This window comes from Zalophus californianus, chromosome 7 (assembly GCF_009762305.2).
Source record: "Zalophus californianus isolate mZalCal1 chromosome 7, mZalCal1.pri.v2, whole genome shotgun sequence".
NCBI classification, from domain to species: Eukaryota; Metazoa; Chordata; class Mammalia; order Carnivora; family Otariidae; genus Zalophus; species Zalophus californianus.
In genome coordinates this window covers 146,885,421-146,902,666 of record NC_045601.1, presented here as the reverse complement: position 1 = coordinate 146,902,666, position 17,246 = coordinate 146,885,421, and the positions used below count along the sequence as shown (strand labels likewise).

At 58.5% G+C, this 17,246-nt stretch overlaps 2 protein-coding genes across 2 annotated transcripts; one reads left to right on the top strand and one right to left on the bottom strand.

Annotated features, from left to right (window-relative positions):
- Positions 1 to 2,037: 2,037 nt before the first annotated feature.
- LOC113927472 (tripartite motif-containing protein 10) lies at positions 2,038 to 7,898 on the bottom strand. The gene is made up of 7 exons (XM_027603337.1): positions 7,470 to 7,898; positions 6,365 to 6,460; positions 5,758 to 5,988; positions 5,096 to 5,118; positions 4,735 to 4,850; positions 3,912 to 3,944; positions 2,038 to 2,940 (listed from the first exon to the last, which is right to left on the bottom strand). Exons 1-7 carry the CDS (start codon positions 7,896 to 7,898, stop codon positions 2,423 to 2,425), a joined length of 1,446 nt encoding a protein of 481 aa, XP_027459138.1. The 3' UTR covers positions 2,038 to 2,422.
- A 553-nt stretch (positions 7,899 to 8,451) lies between these two features.
- Positions 8,452 to 17,021, top strand: TRIM15 (tripartite motif containing 15). The gene is given in 10 exon segments (XM_035728359.1): positions 8,452 to 8,634; positions 9,717 to 9,846; positions 10,025 to 10,179; positions 10,181 to 10,432; positions 11,614 to 11,709; positions 12,868 to 13,098; positions 13,808 to 13,830; positions 14,999 to 15,114; positions 15,479 to 15,511; positions 16,284 to 17,021. Coding segments are annotated over 10 exon segments (1,593 nt in total). The 3' UTR covers positions 16,658 to 17,021.
- The last annotated feature ends 225 nt before the right edge of the window (positions 17,022 to 17,246 follow it).

Below are 17,246 nucleotides of genomic sequence, written 5' to 3'. Positions count from 1 at the left end.
GAGACCCCAGGCAGAGGTTCCGCGGGGCCCGGGACACCCAGACACTGACAGGGGTCTCGGGCGCGGGAGTGGAGCCAAACGCCCGAATGCAGATGTGCCGTGTGTGTCCTTGCTCTTCGCTCCCTGCTGATTTGGGACGGCTGGTCAGCCTGCACAGGTCTTGTTCTTTCACGTACACAGCGGGCTTACTAGTGCCAACACCCTCCTCATCGGCTGTTGGGGGACGTGTCAGAGGAGAGTTCCATGTGTGTTTCCTAGCTCTTCCTCCGAGACCTGGTTTTGCCCCCTCACCACCCCAGCCACAGCTTCCCACGACGCCTGGCTAATGGTGGAAAACCCCATTTCCTTCTTTACACGTCTGTTCTTACAACAAGCTTTTCTTTTTTGGGACTAACTTGAGGAAGTCTCCGTTCTCAGTACTAGAAAGCGCCGCTGCCACGTAGGGTGTGAAAACCTCAGGTGAGCCCACGGCGGTCAGGACAGGGCTGCACCCCTCCCGTGGGGCCTGGGGAGGGTGGCGGGAGGAGGGGCTTAGACCCGAGCACTTCTGGGGAGGGCAGGGGCCCCGAGGGCAGATCTGGGACAAGCAGAGCAGCCAGGCTGAGTCACCGAGTCACCCGTGGAGGGATCCACCCTCCTCCTCTGCACGGAGGCTCCCGCTCCAGGTCAGGTCAGCAGAACTGAGGGTTGGACGCGCAGTCTGAGCGTCTTCACTCACTAGCAGTTGTATTTCTCAGCGAGGGAAACAAGTTGTCTTTCGGGAAGCAGGCCCCTCGTGGGGGGTGTGGCCGCCGTTAGCTTGTTCACCGGGACCCTGCGTACCTGTTTCTGAACGAGGTGTGCCCCGCAGTGGTTCAGGCCCCTTAGTCAGACGGGCTTCCAATCCTGGCTGCGTGATCTCAGCTGTGCAGACACCCACGCTTCACCGGAAGGTACCAGCAGGAAGCACCTCCTGCAGTGACCAAGGTTAGGGGACATAAAGCACGCCCGTCCTCCCACAGGTGGAGACCCTGTAGGCCAATTGTCATTTAACAGGCCCTGCTAACGCCAATAAAAATACACAGAAAAGCACAATCCACGTCTTGGTGGAACCCCAGGTTTGGGGCTTTGGATGTGTATTATCATCATACAGAAACTCAAATGTGCCTATTGTTGGGAATATACAACATTTTCTGTGACTGTATTTTATAGACAATGAGAACATGCCCAGAGGAAGCAGTCAGCCCCTGTGCAGCCCTGCCCCTGGGCCCACGTCTCCTCCACCTGCTGGCCGGAGGAGGAGAGGCAGACCCCCGCGCCCAGGGCCTCAGCCTGCACAGGCCTCCTGGGCCCCGGTGGGGAGGTGACCGAACACTTCAGTTTGTGTCCAAGCAGAGCAAACACATCGTATTAAAGAGGTTGTCAGTGAGTGGTACCTTTAAACAGAGTGAAAGACAGCAACCGGGAAACAAAAGGTGTGGAGACCATACTTCTACTGGGCATAGGATCTCACATTCCACCCTGGGGCAGCTGACGTCATTCTCCGAATTCCAGGCTCATCCCTGCAGCCCCAGAGCCTCGTCAATGCTGCTGCAGGTCACCCAGCACGCCCCGAGGGGACTCGGCAGCCCTGCCGTCTCTGCCCCTGCAGTGGAGCTCTCTGAGCCTCATCCCTTCCCACCCTCCCGCGCTCGAGCTCAGACGGTGAGCTCACCGCAGCAGGAACGGGGTTCTCCGCAGGGGAGAGTGCGGGCTGTGGGTTACCCTGTGATGGCCAGGCCTCCCGTCTCTCAGCCGGACGTGCTCCCGGGGGAGGGAGGCCGCAGCTGGTGTCAGGGTCTCATGGCCCAGCGTCCAAGGGCTGCAGGGTCAGCCAGCCGGGTGTCTGCCAGCCCTCCTCCCCTGACTCAGCTCTCCAGTCTCCTACAGCTGTCCTCCCCAGGAAGCCCTCCCTGCTGCTGGGCCCCTTGCCCTGAGCTCCCCCACACACAGGGCAGCCCGCCCAGCACCTGCCGCCCCCGCTGCCATGTCCTCTCCCTGCCTCTGTCTGGTCCCTGAGTTCCTCCAGATATCAAACAGACTTTCCTTTCATTTTCATACCACCAGTGGTGACCATCTGCCTGGTTCACAGGTAGCACCCACGAAATGTTTCTTGAAGGTTCATGTATATGAACCCTCATTTTTCTGGAAGAAGATGTAATGAAGACAGGTGCCCAAGATCACACAACGGTCGGCCACAGGCTGGTCTGGAGCCCGGTCTTCTGGCTCCAGACCTGGGTCTCCTGTGTCTGCTAGGACCGCTGGGCCACGTCCCCGGAGCCCCTGGCCCCTGGGGGTCAGGGAAATGGTCACCCACTTTGTCCTTGCAAGTCCTCAGTCTGCCGCGCTTCTGCCCAATGCCAGGTGAGCCTGGAGGGTCAAGTTCGTCTGACGGGAGGGTGACTCAGGAACTCACGGAGAAGCTAGACCCTCGGCCCCAGAGCCCAAAGAAGGGAAAGACCTTCTGGGTGAAGGAGGCCGTGAAGGTGTAGATGGGCTCCTGGCTGACAGCGTTGACGAAGGTCACCCAGCCCACCTCATAGTCCAGGGACACGCGCACCTGCCGTGGCTGCTCCCCCAGCGCCAGCCGCGTGGGGAAGGAGCCCAGCGCCGACACGAAGCCCCAGGCCAGCCTCAGGGCCCACACGCCCTCCTCCGGCCGCAGGCGCAGCTCCCCCTTCCGCGCCACGTCCTCGCTCACCACGCCCACCGTGCAGCTGCCGCCGTGGGCCAGGTCCACCTTCACCAGCCACGTGTGTCTCCCCTCTGTGAAGCCGCCGTGGGCCAGGACACAGGTGGCCCGGTCAAAACGCTGGGGGTTGTCTGGCGAGTTCTGCCACTTGTAGGAGAACTGGGCGCGCCGCTGGTCCTCAGACAAGAGGAGCTTGGGGTGGGAGGTCTGGGGGTCCAGACAGATGTCAGCTGCGGGGGACAGAGGCGTCAGCAGACATCTATCACCTGCAGGAGGCCCTAAAAGCCCTGCCTCCACCCGCTAGTGTCCTTCTCCACGTCGCGTGTGTGTGCGCGAGAGTCCGGTGGACCGGCTGCGTGGGCGTCCCCCGGGACGGTGGTAGAAATCCCCACGCTCCGACTTCACCCCAGACCACCCCGAGCAGAGTCTGGGCTTTGAGCTGGTGACTGGCGCGTGTTACCGCCTGCCCACAGGACGCGGGCTCCCGCCCGCCCGCCATCATCTGCTCAGCGCGGTCCTCGGAAAGCAGCTCTGTCCCGGCAAATGGGTGGTCTCCCAAAGGCCGCGCCCGCTGCCGCCGACACCTGCCCCCCTCCCGCGTCTGAGATCTCAGAGGGCGGAGACGCCTCGGCTCCACCCGAACGCCAGGGCGCGTTCACCACCCGCTCCCGCAAGCTCTCCGGCTCGTCCGCGGGTTATTCCTGCTGCCTCAGTCATTTTAAGACCACCAGAGTCAGAGGACCACTTCTTAGCACGAAGAGCGCCCAGGCGCCCTGCCCAGTGTGGCTTTTCATATCCGTTAAGTTGAGACACTCGTAAATTCCGATGTGGCGACGAGTCAGAGAGTCCCTTCCAACAACGCGACTCCCCGGGTCTCTGGCTGACAGACGCCCTGGGTGGCGTCCTGCCACCGGCCGCCTTCCCTCCAGCTACCCTAACTGTGAAGCTCCACCTGACGGGGGCGGTTTCCAGGGACTCCAACAATGGGCTCCTAAACCCAGACCAAAGTCCCCTCGCCCAGGAAGCCCCTCCTGATAGCCCTCGTCCTGCTCTGGTCTGACCTTTCTCCCGGCCTGTGACGAGCAGATGAGAACATGCGCTCCGAGCCGGGGGGATGTGTGTGCGCGCGCGCGTGGGCGTGCGTGGGCGGGAACCCTACGCAACGCGGCCCCCCCACTCCCTCGCGCCCCAGGCTGCCTACCTGGCTCATAGTCCAACTCGAAGCAGAGTTTCTCTGTAAAGAGGATACAAACCAGGATGAGATCCCATCCACCGCATGAATGGATAAGGGGCTTAATTTATTTCTTACTGTCCTTGGAAACAATTTTGGGAATAGTCGAAGGTTAGGTTTGATTAGAGGACAATGTCCGTCACGGCCAGCCCCAAGTTTGAGTGTGGGCTCGCCCGGGGCGACGCTGCTATGGGGCGGGCCACGGGGCGGCCTCATTGCGGGCGTCCGAAGGGTGCTGGCGGAGAGCGGCGCGCCTGACTCATTCCCCATTATCACGCCCTTTCCCACCAGCACCGCCGGTTCCAGGAAAGCCGGAAGAGTCCCCCCAGGGGCCTGGAGCGCCCGCCGGATGGGGGGATGCGAGAGAGAGTCAGCCACCCCACAGTGCGGAGAAAGGCTATCTCTGGTTATTAATTAACGGTGTTCATCATCAGAAACTTATCATGTATTACAAGGGCCTCTGTAGATTTTTTAAATTATTGAGAATGGCAGGTTTTGTTAATCATTACTTTTTATATTGTTCAAGGTCAGCGGATCAGATTTATTTGTGTAAATACTTTTCAAGACAGTTAATTTTTTTTTTCAGAAATCTTCATCTTTACTATCTCTGTTCAGTGTCATGTTATCCCGATAGGCAGATTTTATAAAGATGTGCAAGTAAGGATAGCCAAGGAAGGCACCAGAAGGGTACCAGCCAAAGGCCACTCAAGCCTCTGGCAGTGGAGCATGGGGGGCGTTCCTAGGCCTGGGCTTCATGGACTCCCGCCCGCGGGGAGCCCTGGGGTCCTCTTACCCAGAAACATCTTCATCTTCCTCTGCAGAGGGATGGCCTGCTGGGGGAAGTCCCGAATCCTCTGGCCCAGCTCAGGGGACACAGCCTCTGGTTTCCGGCACTTTCTGGTTTCACATCTAGGGGCACAGAAATAGTGGGGTTTGGGAATTCTCCAGACCCAGCTGGCTGCCTGCGAACTGGGCACGGAGACGGACACAGGCAGACACACTTCCTCAGGGACGCACCCCACTGCCCAGGCTTGGGCAACTGCCCGTGCAAATGCATGCGCATGCTTGAAGGTGTGCCCTGCCGGCGTGCAATAGCCAGATGCGTGAAGCAGTTTGTGTGCGCGCCCTCGGAGGATGACGGAATGGCAGCTTACCTTATCAGAGTACTTCTGATGTCCTAGGAGAGAGAGGGGAGAGGAATTCAGCAAAGACAAATACCACATTCCCACATAGGAAAAAGGGCCCAAGATCCTGTAGGCACAGAGTTTTGGGATTGATGAGGTGTCTGGGGTCACAGAGGCCACTCCTTTATCTCATGCATCCACACAGTGGAGGGACCTGCCTGCAGCTGGAGGCCAAGGCCCCTGCTCTCAGTCCCATAAACCAGGAGTGTGGCCCCCAATCATGCTGCCCTTCTGATGCCTTGTTGGGACCCCGATATCTTCCCTCAGGTGCCACAGACCAGGAAGAACTTCCTGAGGGTGGCGACACAACATAGTCTGCCTCAGAAACAGCACGTGACATGTTTGCAGAGCACGTGATGCTTTCCAGACTGCTAGTTTCCACTGCATTTTCCCGTTGGATCCTCACAGAGCCCCTGACAGGTAGGTAAGGGAAGGAGCCCCCCGATTAGATGGATTGGGCCAGACAGTGAGAGGCCAGGGAGCAGAGTGACCGGGGAACTGTCCGGGGAGCAGGGAGAGGAGTTCAGGACCTGTCTTGCACACGGGATGCAGGGACACGGGATGAAGGGCAGGTGGCTCGGACAGTGAGATGCCAGGAGTCAGAGGCTGGCCTGTGGGGGGGCAGGTCTCACCGTCAGGAGCCCCCGGGCCGGCCTCCCGTTCTTCTCCTCCAGTTCGGAGATCAGGCTGCTGAACCGGCTGATCTCCTCGCTGACCAGGACGTCAAAGTCATCCTGTTGCTTCAGGATGTCCGCATCCAGCTTCTCTAGCTGGGCCAGGAGGACGCTCTGCTGTTCCTCCAGGAACTGGCTCAGATGTGCGAACTCGAAGATCACTTTCTGTCTCTTGGTGGCCACCTGACCCTGAAGGGGCGGTAGGGGGGAGGCCGGGGGGTGATCCCTCTGTTTCCTTACTTGTCCACCCCTGGCTCCCTCTGGCCCACATCCACGTCCTCCACGCTCGGTGGAAAATCGGAGCCCCGGCCCCAGGTCCCTGCACTGTCCGCACAGCACGAGGCTGCCTCGTGGGCCCAATCGCCTTCAGTCCTTACAGCGTTTCAGCAAGTGTGGGAGGGCCTGCCGACTTCTACTCCCCACCTCACACAAAAACAGAGACGTGCTAGTTGGTCAGTGCTGGGACTAGAGCGACTTCCCGCCGCCTACGCTGGCTACCCTGCCTTGGCTTCAGGGGGCGCTGGATCCCCGGGCAGGCCGGTCCCGGGAGGGCACGGAGACCTACCAGGAGGACTTGTATCCTCTCGTTTTCTCTTGACTGGATTCTTTGAATCTCCTCTCTCTCTTTTCTTAGACACTCAAGACACTTCTGTATTTGCTCCTGGAGAGAAAGAGCATGAAGTTATGTTACATGGAAGCAATGACTCGTGAAGAGGGGTCGGCCCGCTGCCTCCAGGACGGAGGCGCCCGAGGGAGGGAGTGAGCCCTCCCCTTGCCGCCAACACCTGCACCCGGACTGTCCTTGGCAGCTGGCCCTCTCCAGGCCTTTTCTTTCTAGCTTTGCTCTCCAGGAACTCTGACCAGAGCTGTCCCCTCTCCCTGTGCCGGCACAGTCCGCGACTCGGTTTCCCCATCTGAGCCTGGCAGCCTTCAGCTTAAAAACCCTGGTTTGTTTTTCTTTGGTAAGTTAGATCTGGGATCTGTCCCCAGCCTGATATGCCCTTCTTTGAAAGTGTTCCAACTTGCTCACATATCTCAAAGGGAACATATACACACAATCCTTTCTTGTGAACAGAATCCATTTTCTGTGTATGATTCCAGATGAGAGAAGAAACTTGGATAATATAAAGAGTCGACACTGTTTTAAAAACTGCTTGCTCTAGAATAGAGTTAGGAACAGGTATTCACACACAAATGTCCACATAGGGACATTCAGAAATATAATTAACGCTCTCACCGTCAAACGCTAGGGAACTAATCGGCACAGACAGAGGCCCACTTTTACTAGAGCATACGGTGTAAATGACTAAAACGAGCAGGCAGTTATTGGTGGATAAGACTGCACACCACGTGTTTACTGGCCCTGCATATAAACACTAGTTTATTTAAAAATACAAGCCTGCAGACCTCCCCCCAAACGCCACATGCACGGGAACCATGCACACGTTCGTGCACATCACACACTATTTGCACAGTTGTCCCCCAAACGCGGACATCCTCAGAAGCGCCTGCCTGACCCACTGTGGTCACTCAGCCATCCTGCGTGTCCTTGTGGAAGCCCTGGTCTGTGTCGGCCATAAGTAAACAACACAGAACATGCTTCAGCACGCACACCCGGGCCCCTGCCCGAGGGGTGACGGGAGAGGGAGACCCTGCGTCCCCTGTCCTACCCTGTAGGGCCCTGCTGCGTCCTCCAGGAAGCGCACGGTGTGTGCCCGGTGGCCCCAGGCCTCCCGGCACACCACACACAGCTGCGTCTCATCGTCCTCACAGAAGAAGTAGATCTTTTCCCCGTGCTCCTGGCAGATGTCCTCCTCGTCTGAGCCCGGGGTGGACACCAGCTTGAGGCGCTCGATGTTCTCCACCACGCTGGCCAGCTGCCAGTTGGGCCGGAAGCTTCCAGGGCGGAAAGGCTCCTTGCAGAGGGGGCAGGTGAGGGCTTCCTCGGGGTCTGGGCCTGGGATTTCGCAGTAGCGGGTGAGACAGCCCCGGCAGAAGTTGTGGCCACAGTCGATGGTGACCGGCTCCCTCAGGGTGCCCTGGCAGATGGGGCAGTTGACCTCGTCCGCCAGGCTGGTCACAGAGGCGGCTGAGGCCATGGCGTGGCTGTGCCTGTTGGCTCCTCAAGGTTACCGTCTGTGCGTGGCTGAGCGGGGAGGATCTGGGAGAACAGCAAGGACACACACTCACCCCGCACAGCCAGACGCGGCCCGCCTTAAATACACGCCAACGGCCTCACGGTCGTGGACGAGCGCACGCACGCACACGCACACGCAGACATCAAGGGCAGGGCGCCCACCTGCATGCCCAGGTCCTCCCGTCCTCCTCCAAAAGGAGCGGACACACACGCTCCAGGAGAGGGAGGGAGGAGGGGCCACGGCCTTCCAGACAGGGCCTCAGTTAGTGTCGGGGCTGCTGCCCACAGCCGGGGGCCCTGCGTCGCTCCCGTGCATCCGCACACGCTCACGGTAAAGGTGAAGTGGTATCTTGGCCGTCCACAGCCGACAGAAATAGTCCTTGCTCTGGGGTGGGAGGGGGACCTGGTCGGGGAGCAGAGACGCCACACCAGCCCCCCGCAGTAGGACCAGCTGTCTCCAGGGAGATACGGGTATCAGCCTGCGCAGGGAGCGCGAGGGCGCAGATAAGGTGGCTATGCTCGCGGAGCACTACACCGGCGGGGCACCGGCTTCCACGGAGGTTGGAATAAGCCCTGTGCGGGAGCAGGAAGGAAACCCGCAGCAGCCCGCACCTGTTAATGACTCACACCCCAGGCCTGCGTCCGTCCGCGGCGCGCCCCGAGCCCCCCTGGCCGCTCTGGAGCGGAGCCTCCCGGCGGTGAGTTCGCTGTTCGGGCGGCCAGCCCCGCGTGTGCGTGGGAAGGTGGGGGCGCAATGTGCACTCAGATCTGAGTGTCCCAGAGCCCTGCCCTCACACAAACACCACGTGAGCCACCTGTGCAGCGTTTCTGCGTACCACATTTGAAAAAGTGAAGTTAATTTTAATATTTATTTATTTTATTTAGCTCCAAATATGATCATTTCCAGTGTAATCAGTCTAAGAATTAGTAATGAGATATTTTGCGTTCCTTCTAACTGATGTGTAGTTTGGACGGCCGCGCAATCTCCGCTGGGACCGGCTGCATTCCTGTGCTCGGCGGCGCCGTGGGGCTGGGGGCTCCCGTGCAGGGTGGGGGAGGGGCTGCACCCCCGGGAGGGCCAGGGCGGGCGGGAAGGAAACGGGGTACACACACCAGCTCAGGTTCAGAGCAAGGGAAACAGTGCAGGGCGGATCGCTAGCGTCAGAGTGGGAGTTTCCTTGGGTTTTACGCAACAGATGCAGGGCGCAGATGAAGAACCGAGGTGTGGACCGTCTTGTGGGGGAAGGGCCGCGGGGGGACCACGGCCGAAGCCAGGAGACTCGGACTGACCCCGCCTCGCAGCTCTCCAGCTCCGTGACCGAGGGGAAGTCACTTCACGTGTCTTTCTGTAAAATGGAGGTGATCATGCCTGTCCCAGAGGGCTGTTATCTGATTGGGTGCAGTAATAGGAAAATACTGAGCCCGCATAAATGTGCTTATTAAGTCTGTTATCGCTTGGGCTGAGTTTTCTAAATCTTAGGGACATAAATCATTTGTATTAGTTTCTTGCTTTCTCTAAACACTAAAATCGAAGGACTCTGTGACCCAGTGTCACCGTGTTTGGGGGCACTGGGTTCAGGCCTAGCAGCAGTAGAGTTTAGGAGGCCAGCCTGCGTGGATGAGGTGAGGAGCTAAGGAAGCAGAGGAGGGGCCCCGACCGCGCCTCCCACCGCAGTCTGGACTTTGATGCTGAGAGCACACCTCAGAGCCAGAAGCTGACGGCTCCCACCTGTTCCAATGGCAGGAAGCTGTGTCTCTTCTTTGTGTCTCCACCCCACAGTGGCCGAGGGTGCGGTTCCAGGAAACCCATATCCCTGTGAGCTCATACACGCTGGGCTCCCCACCCCAGGGACGGAAGGAGACAGAAGGAGTGGAGAACGGGCTGACCAGGCCCCTGCTGGGAATGCTGGGTCATTCGAGGTGCCCTGGAGTTTGAACCCACTCAGCTGATGGGTGGTGACCAGGTGGCGCCCGGTGGCTTCCCAGGCTGAACCCTCCTGCTTTCTGCTCTCAGCCTCCTATTGTCTTCCCTCCATGACTCACGCAGAAGTGACTAATTTCAGGGATCGGGGATTTGTGTGGCCTGAGGCAGAGGCTTCCGTGGACAGGCTGGGGATGGCACCGGGGTGTCCTCCACGCCTTCCCATGAGGAGACCACCTGTCTGGCCTGCAGGGGACCCCAGAAGGATGCAGTGACCAGCGCCTGTGGACACACCTTCTGTGGGGCTGCACGTCCTCCCGCTCTCCCAGATGGGGGCCCAGCCTTCCGGCCAGGGGCTGCTCTGTGCAATCTGCCAGGAGAAGGAGCCCACGGAGACTCTCGTGGCCCCTGTGCTCCTGGACCCTCTGGAGGAGACACGCTGTGAGCAGCACGCTGAGAAGATTTACTTCTTCTGCAAGGTCGATGCTGAGTTCCTCTGTATGGTCTGTCGGGAGGGTCCCTCCCACTGCACCCACCCCGTGGGTGTCCTCGATGCAGCGGTTCAGCCCTACCGGGTAAGATGGATGGCTTTTCCTTGGGCCTGTGTGGGCTGGGACAGTGTCCCGTCATCCATAGTGAAGGGAACCGATAGGGATCTGGATGAAGGACCGCGGTTCCCTGGGGACCTGAGGCCATTCCCAGGCTTAGAGGGACTCCCGCCTCAGGGGGCCCTACGGGACAGAACTGTGGGGTAGAGACACAAGGAGGAGACACACCAGCAGGCATGAGTGCATGGGAGGGTCTTCTCCCACCATGGGCAGGGTGAACTTGGTCTCCCAGGACGCACACTGGTTGTGGGACCTACCGAGGCCCAGACTGCTGGGCTCAGAGGGACGCGAGGGGCCAGCAAGGGCAGCCTGCAGGTGCCACTCTTCCTTGTGAGAAGGGGAGGCCCGACGTGGCTCACCTGTGCCGCCCCCCTGCCCCCCACCCCGGGCTGCCCTCAGATCGCTCTGGCCATCCAGTGTCCAGCTCTAGAAGTGATTTCCTTAGAAGTACCTCTTGAATCTTGAACTCGGCCTTGTCCCCACAACCACCTCCAAATGCAGGCTGTCGCCGTCCTCAGCCAGACCTTGCACAGCCTCGAATGCACTCCCTGTCTCCATTCTCACCCTCTGAAGCACCCTCCAATCCACCAAAACACACAGCAGACCATGGTGCACCCCGGTGCCAAACCCTCCTGGGGTCCCCAGCGCTGGGAAAGCCCATCCTCATCAGCACGGCACCAATGCCCTGTGTTGAGGACGTGGACCCCGCCTGTCCACCTCAGCCCCAGCTGCCCGCCCCAGGCACCGCGTGTCCGGCGGACTGGCCCGTGTGCACCTGCTGTCTCCTGGACGTCTCTGCGTTTTCCTGCTTCTGACTCTTCCTCCCAGACGTCTTTCCTCTCCCCGAACTCTTTCTTTTTAAACCACTTCAGCAATTTCTAAGTGTACAGTCGGGGCATGTGGTCCTCGCCACCCCACTGTAAATGCCTGCTGTCTCTGACAGCACACTGGCACACTGACCCCGCCTTTGTCTGTCCGTACTTCAGCCATGAGTGACCAGGCTGGAGGCGACCTCGAGGTAATCTCTGCAGGGACACAGACGGGCGCTGTTCACCTTTGACTCTTTCACCATCAGCCGTGCGCCTGGGACTCAGCAGACAAGACCTGTAGACTCAGCCACCTCTTCCTGCCCATTCTTCTCCGCACAGGATCATCTCCGGAACCAGTCGGAAGCTCTGAGCTTGGAGAAGAAAGAGATGGAGGACACACGGAGGCGGGAAGACAGGAAGCTCCAAGCGCTTCTGGTAAAGTGCTTCTGCCACCTGCTCTCTTGGGGGTTTTCTGAGCAGATTCTGGGGAAGCTTGCTGTCTGGTACTTTTGTACTGTTCTCATTCACTTCCCTGCATCTGTGTGAGGGCATCTGGGGTCAAGGCTGTGGAATCCCAGAGCTTCGCAGCTGGAGATGGTTCTGACATCTAGCCCAAGACCCATCTTACCAGCCATTCTACAGAGCCGAGAGCTGGTCCAGGAGCGTGACGGTCCACAGAGAGCAAAGCCCATGTTCATGAGGACATGGCTACAACCTGGATCTTTCTCTCTCTTAACATTTATTTATTTGAGAGAGAGAGAGAGCGAGCAGGGAAGAGCAGAGGGAGAGAGACAAGCAGACTCCCCGCTGAGCTCAGAGCCCGACACGGGGCTGGAGCTCACGATCCTGAGATCCTGACCTGAGCTGAAACCGAGTCAGATGCTTCAGCGAGTGAGCCACCAGGCGTCCCTAGAAGCTGGGTGTCTTGACCCGGAGCCACCCTTCCCATCCCAGTCTGTGTGCCCGAAAGCACTGCCCTCAGACAGGAAGGGTGGGGCAGAAGCTGGTACCCGTGTCTGCCTCCAGGCCTGATTGAAGCTGGCCTGCCCACTGTGGGAGAGCGGTGTGTTGGTGAGCTCCTCAGTCACCCCGGAGGAGAGCCGCAGTCTGAGAACTTCTGGTGCCCTGAGCAAGGCGGCAGAGCTGGGGGCAGGAAGAGATCCGCAGCACCCCTCTGCTCCCTCCCAAGCATGCTGCGCAGAAGGCGACGTCAGGGCCCGAGAGCGATGCCGCACCCTCTGCACTGACTCGAACCACGGCCTGTTTCCTTCAGTGGCTCTCCGATGGACGACTACCACCTGCTCCTCCTGACTCTAGGGAAGGCATGGTGGGGTTAGGACGGTGTTGTAAATGGGGAAGGATGCTTGAAAAGTTCAACACGGCTCTGAGGGCGTATGGGGCATTGTTGTTAGAATCCCCAGGTAAGACAAAAGCATATAGCCCTCACTGCTGCTGAGTCTATTCTGAGACCCACCTGCTTCTAACGTAGTACTGAGGGAGCTAGTCTCTGAATCAGGAAGACCCAGATGATCCTCCTGCAGGCCGGCCTCTTGATCTTTTTCCTGGCCCTGTCTATCTTTCCACCCCTTGCAGACCCACATTGAAAGCAAGAAACAGCAGGTGGACACAGTGTTCGAGAGGTTGCAGCAGGAGCTGATGGACCAGCAGCGTCTGCTGCAGGCCAGGCTGAGGGAGCTGGAGACGCAGATCCACATGGAGAGAGACGAATACACCTTCAGGTCATCTGAGGAGGTCGCCAGGCTTGGGGCCCAGGCCCAGGAGCTGAAGGAGCAGAGTCAGCAGCCAGCCAGGGCCCTGCTACAAGTGAGGCCGTCCCCACCACCCTGTGGGCTAGGAGAGGGGCTGCACAGGCGGGGATGCCAGCAGAGGGCCGGGGCTGCTGGACACAGGCAGGAAGGGCAAGTGAACCTTGTTTCTGCTGGGAGGGACTGCCAGTCCTTGGGTTCCTTTGGCCTGGAGAGCTTACAGACGTGCCAGACCCAGGAAGGCTGGATGACTGCCACCCACCGTGGTCGTGTCAAGGACTTTGGAGTCAGAGGGCCTTGGGTTTGAGGGCAGGCTCTTCCAGCCGTGTGACCGTGGTGAGCCTTGTGAGCCCCCTAAACGTGGGGGATAATAACAGCACCTCCCTCACAGAGCTCGTGCAAGGAGTATAAGAAACAATCCATACAGAACGTGTAGCACGGTCCCTGGCACACACAGATCCGTGTGATTACCATTATATCTTCCCGTTTCACATCAGGTCCGGCGGGTAAGTCAAGCCTGGACCCTGTTCTCCAGCATCCCTCAAGCCCTGGAGGTAGAACACAGTTCTGAGAGAAGGCTAAGACCAAGAAGCCGGCTCAAATGACCTGAGCAGAGTCCCACGTGGGTCAGGAGGCATGATGTAACAGAGCGGATACAACTCTCTGGAAGAGAGAGCTTTGAGGCCAGATGCTAAGGGGACAGGCTGTGCAGAGTCTTGGTGGGAAGGACTTGTGGACACTGAGTGCATGTTCTTTTTCTTTTGTAGGATGTCAGAGGCAACCAGAGCAGGTAGGGCCTCCTTTCTGCCTGGCGTGTACACTTTGTTCTTCTCACCTCTGTTCCGCTGGACACAGAGACTGAGGGGGGTCACTCCCTGCCCTGCCCCCCACAGAAATGCAAATTCACTTTGACACACACACACACAGCCTTCACATAAAAGTTTGTGCTCTAAGAGTCCATTTTTTAAATTTTTTAAAAAGATTTTATTAATTTATTTGACACACAGCGCGAGAGAGAGCACAAGCAGGGGGAGTGGGAGAGGGAGAAGCAGGCTTCCCGCGGAGCAGGGAGCCCGATGTGGGGCTCGATCCCAGGACCCTGGGACCATGACCCGAGCCGAAGGCAGATGCTTAACGACTGAGCCACCCAGGCGCCCCTACGAGTCCATTTTTAAACTGGTTGTTTGGTACCAGGGATACAGTTTTCCCCTGGAGGTGAAGTTATAAGCCATAATCATGTTTTTAGGCTGATGCAGGAACATCTGTTTAATTCCCGAAGTTATTGGTGCTCGAGTCCGTATTGAACAGCATGTAAACTGTAACTCCGAGGGGAGATACTGTCTCTAAACTGTGGTAGGCACGGAGCGGAGTGGGGGAAGACCAGCCTGTCCTTTCACTCATGTCCCCCACTCAGCTGCTGCGTGTCCTTCCGGGTCACAGACCCCACCACAAAGGGCAGCCGCTGGTCCCGTCTGTCCCCTGCTGGGAGCACCCGCGCCTTCTCCACGCTCGCCCCGTAAGGAACCCTTGTCATGCAGCCATAAGGACCTGGACCCGGGGTCCCGGACTCAGGAGGTGTCTCCCAAACTTGCCAAGAGTGTTAGAGGTGTGGAGCTAAAGGGCTGTGCAGGTCTTCTGGTGTGACGAGGACCCTGAGCCTGCTCGCGGTCACGCCTACGAGGACCCTGAGCCTGCTCGCGGTCACGCCTTGGGGGACAGGCAGGGACGGAGCTGATTCGTGTTTTCTCTCATCCCCTCCCCGCCCCAACCCCCTTTCCCCTAGTAATGAACAGCACCCAAATTAGAAAGGAGTTTAAGGTCGTTTTTTTTTTAAGTGACACTGTACTGTCCTCTAGAGGCAAACAGGGTAATGACCTCTGCCCCGTGCAGCCTCCACAGACCCCAAACATTCTCTTAAAGGACCGACCTCTAATTCTTAAGGGACTGGTTGTCTGTAGGTATGAAACAAAGACTTTTGTGAGTCCAGAGACCATTTCTCCAGACCTTGTCGAGAAGATCCGAGATCTCCACAGGAAAATACTCCCCCTCCCAGTGATGCTGAGGACCTTCTCAGGTAAAGGGGAGGGGCAGCAGGTTTCCCCATCCCCTGATGGTGGAACAGCAGTGTCTTCCACGCATCACCGTCTTCCCCTACCCGCCAAGCCTGGTTCATGGTGTCTTCCTTCCCTTAAGCCTTCCCTTGGTGGTACCACTCTGCCCAGCGGGACCATCCCGAGAGCATCTTCTCTCCCCAGGGGCCTGCACTGGGCTGAGCGTCCAGGCAGGTGAGGACTGCTTCTGTCTCAGTAGACCCCAGCAGAAGGCGTAGAGCAAAAGGCCGTCCCCCACCCCTGTGCTCACATGGTTCCCAGCACTGCCCTTGGGAATGCCTGTGGGAAATAACAAGTCACATCTCTTTCTGTTTCTGTTTCCCTCAGAAAACCTGGCACACCATCTGGAAACAGACTCAGGTAAACAGCTGGGGGTTTGGGGATCCATTCTCTCCTCCCTCCACTCAATCCAAGCCAGCAAACAGAGCAATTACATATATGAATTCTGGAGCTTGATCCCTGGGTCCTCTGTTCTCGCTCTTGCTGGTTATGAGCCATGGGCAAGCCAGTGTACCTCCTGGTTCCGGTTTGTTCACCTTAAAATGGAACACACACTAGTCCTGACCCCATGAGCAGCCACGAGATAAAGGAATGCATACATGTCAAGAGCTTAGTGCTGTTAGTGTCTGTTCCGTGTATGGATATTATTTCCTCAAAAATACTTACGAAGGTCTTGGTTGGGTGTGTGTGTGTTCTGCCCAGCATTGTGCCAGACTCTGTCGACTTACACAAATATTGTATAATTTTAAAAAAAATAGCATTTACTTCGAAGATGGTGCTTAGTTTAGAAACTATTTCCACAAATATCACCTCATTTTGCGTCTCAAACTTAACGTGCAGAAGAAACAACCAGGGGGTCTTGTTAAAAGGCAGACTGTGATTCAGTAGGTCTGGGACGGGGCCCAGGATTCTGCAGTTCTCGCCGGCTCCCTGGCCAAGCGGATGCCGCTGGTCTCCGGCCGCGCTCTGAGAAGCGAACCCCCCCAGCGCAGGAGCACTTGCGAGCCGGCGGAAGTCCGCCGTTCTCTGTCCGGAAACCGAGGGGAAGCCAGGCGTTGGCAGGCCGCGCAGTGCCCCACGCATGGCGTGCGCTCTAGGGCGCATCCCCCCAGGCCCCGCTCTCCTCCCGCAGGGGCCGTCACGCTGGACGCTCAGACCGCCAGCCGGAGCCTGGCCCTCTCCGAGGACAGGAAGCTGGCGACGTTCCCCCGGGACAAGCAGATCCCGCCGCACAGCCCCCTGCGTTCCGAGGGTGTCCCGGCGGCGCGGGGCTCCCCCGGCTGTCCCTCCGGGCGCCACCACCGGCAGGTGCAGCCGGGAGCCCGCGGGGAGGCGGGCAGCGAGGAGGCGGGCCCGGCGCTCGGACCTGCCGCTTTTGCACCTGCCGCTCCGGGTGCGCACCTGCCCGGCTCCGCCCTGCCGCGGAGCGGGACCCCGCCTTCGCCGCCTGCGTCCCCGCAGACTCCCCTGCTTCGCGGTCTGCGAAACGGGTTCCTGCCGGGCTGAGCGGCGGAGCGGGGCGTCCAAGGGGCGCTGCAGCGGAGAGCGGCCGAGCTGGCCACAGGAGACCCAGGGGCTACAACGGCACCCAGGCAATGCTGGGGAGCCCGCGCGCTTTTGAGAAACGAACAAAACGCCACTCCAATAAAGACTGCTAGAGCTTCAGAAATAATCATCGTGGGGGAAAGCAGAACTTTGTCGGGCTTGCACTAACAGCTGACCGTTTCAGTTGTGACACGTGCTTGGGGACGCTTCAGGCGCAGGGCCTCTTCCTGAGACCCGGGTGGACCCAGGCCCCCTGCCTTTCTGACGTTTAGGCCATGTTTCTTTCTTGTAGAGGATGTCTAATAAAGTGTAGGAACTAGCCAGACTTCTGCATGTCATGTGTCTCATTCGCGCGGAAAGTCCATGGAGTCTCGGGGACCACGACACAATCCTCTCCTGATGGCAGTGGAACCAGACCCCACTGTTCAGGTTTAACTAACCTCTCAGATATTTACTATTACCATTATTATTATTTGGATGATGGGGCTTTGTTTCACTTCCTATGCACTGATCTACTGTTTTGGACGAGCAAGGCTTTTTTTTTTTTTTT

Coding starts and splice junctions, on each gene's coding strand:
- LOC113927472 (XM_027603337.1), bottom strand. CDS start 7,898: ATGGCCTCAGCCGCCTCTGTGACCAGCCTGGCGGACGAGGTCAACTGC. Junction 6,461..7,469: donor ACGCAGCAGGGCCCTACAGG/GTAGGACAGGGG, acceptor CTTTCTCTCCAG/GAGCAAATACAGAAGTGTCT. Junction 5,989..6,364: donor AGAGGATACAAGTCCTCCTG/GTAGGTCTCCGT, acceptor CCGCCCCTTCAG/GGTCAGGTGGCCACCAAGAG.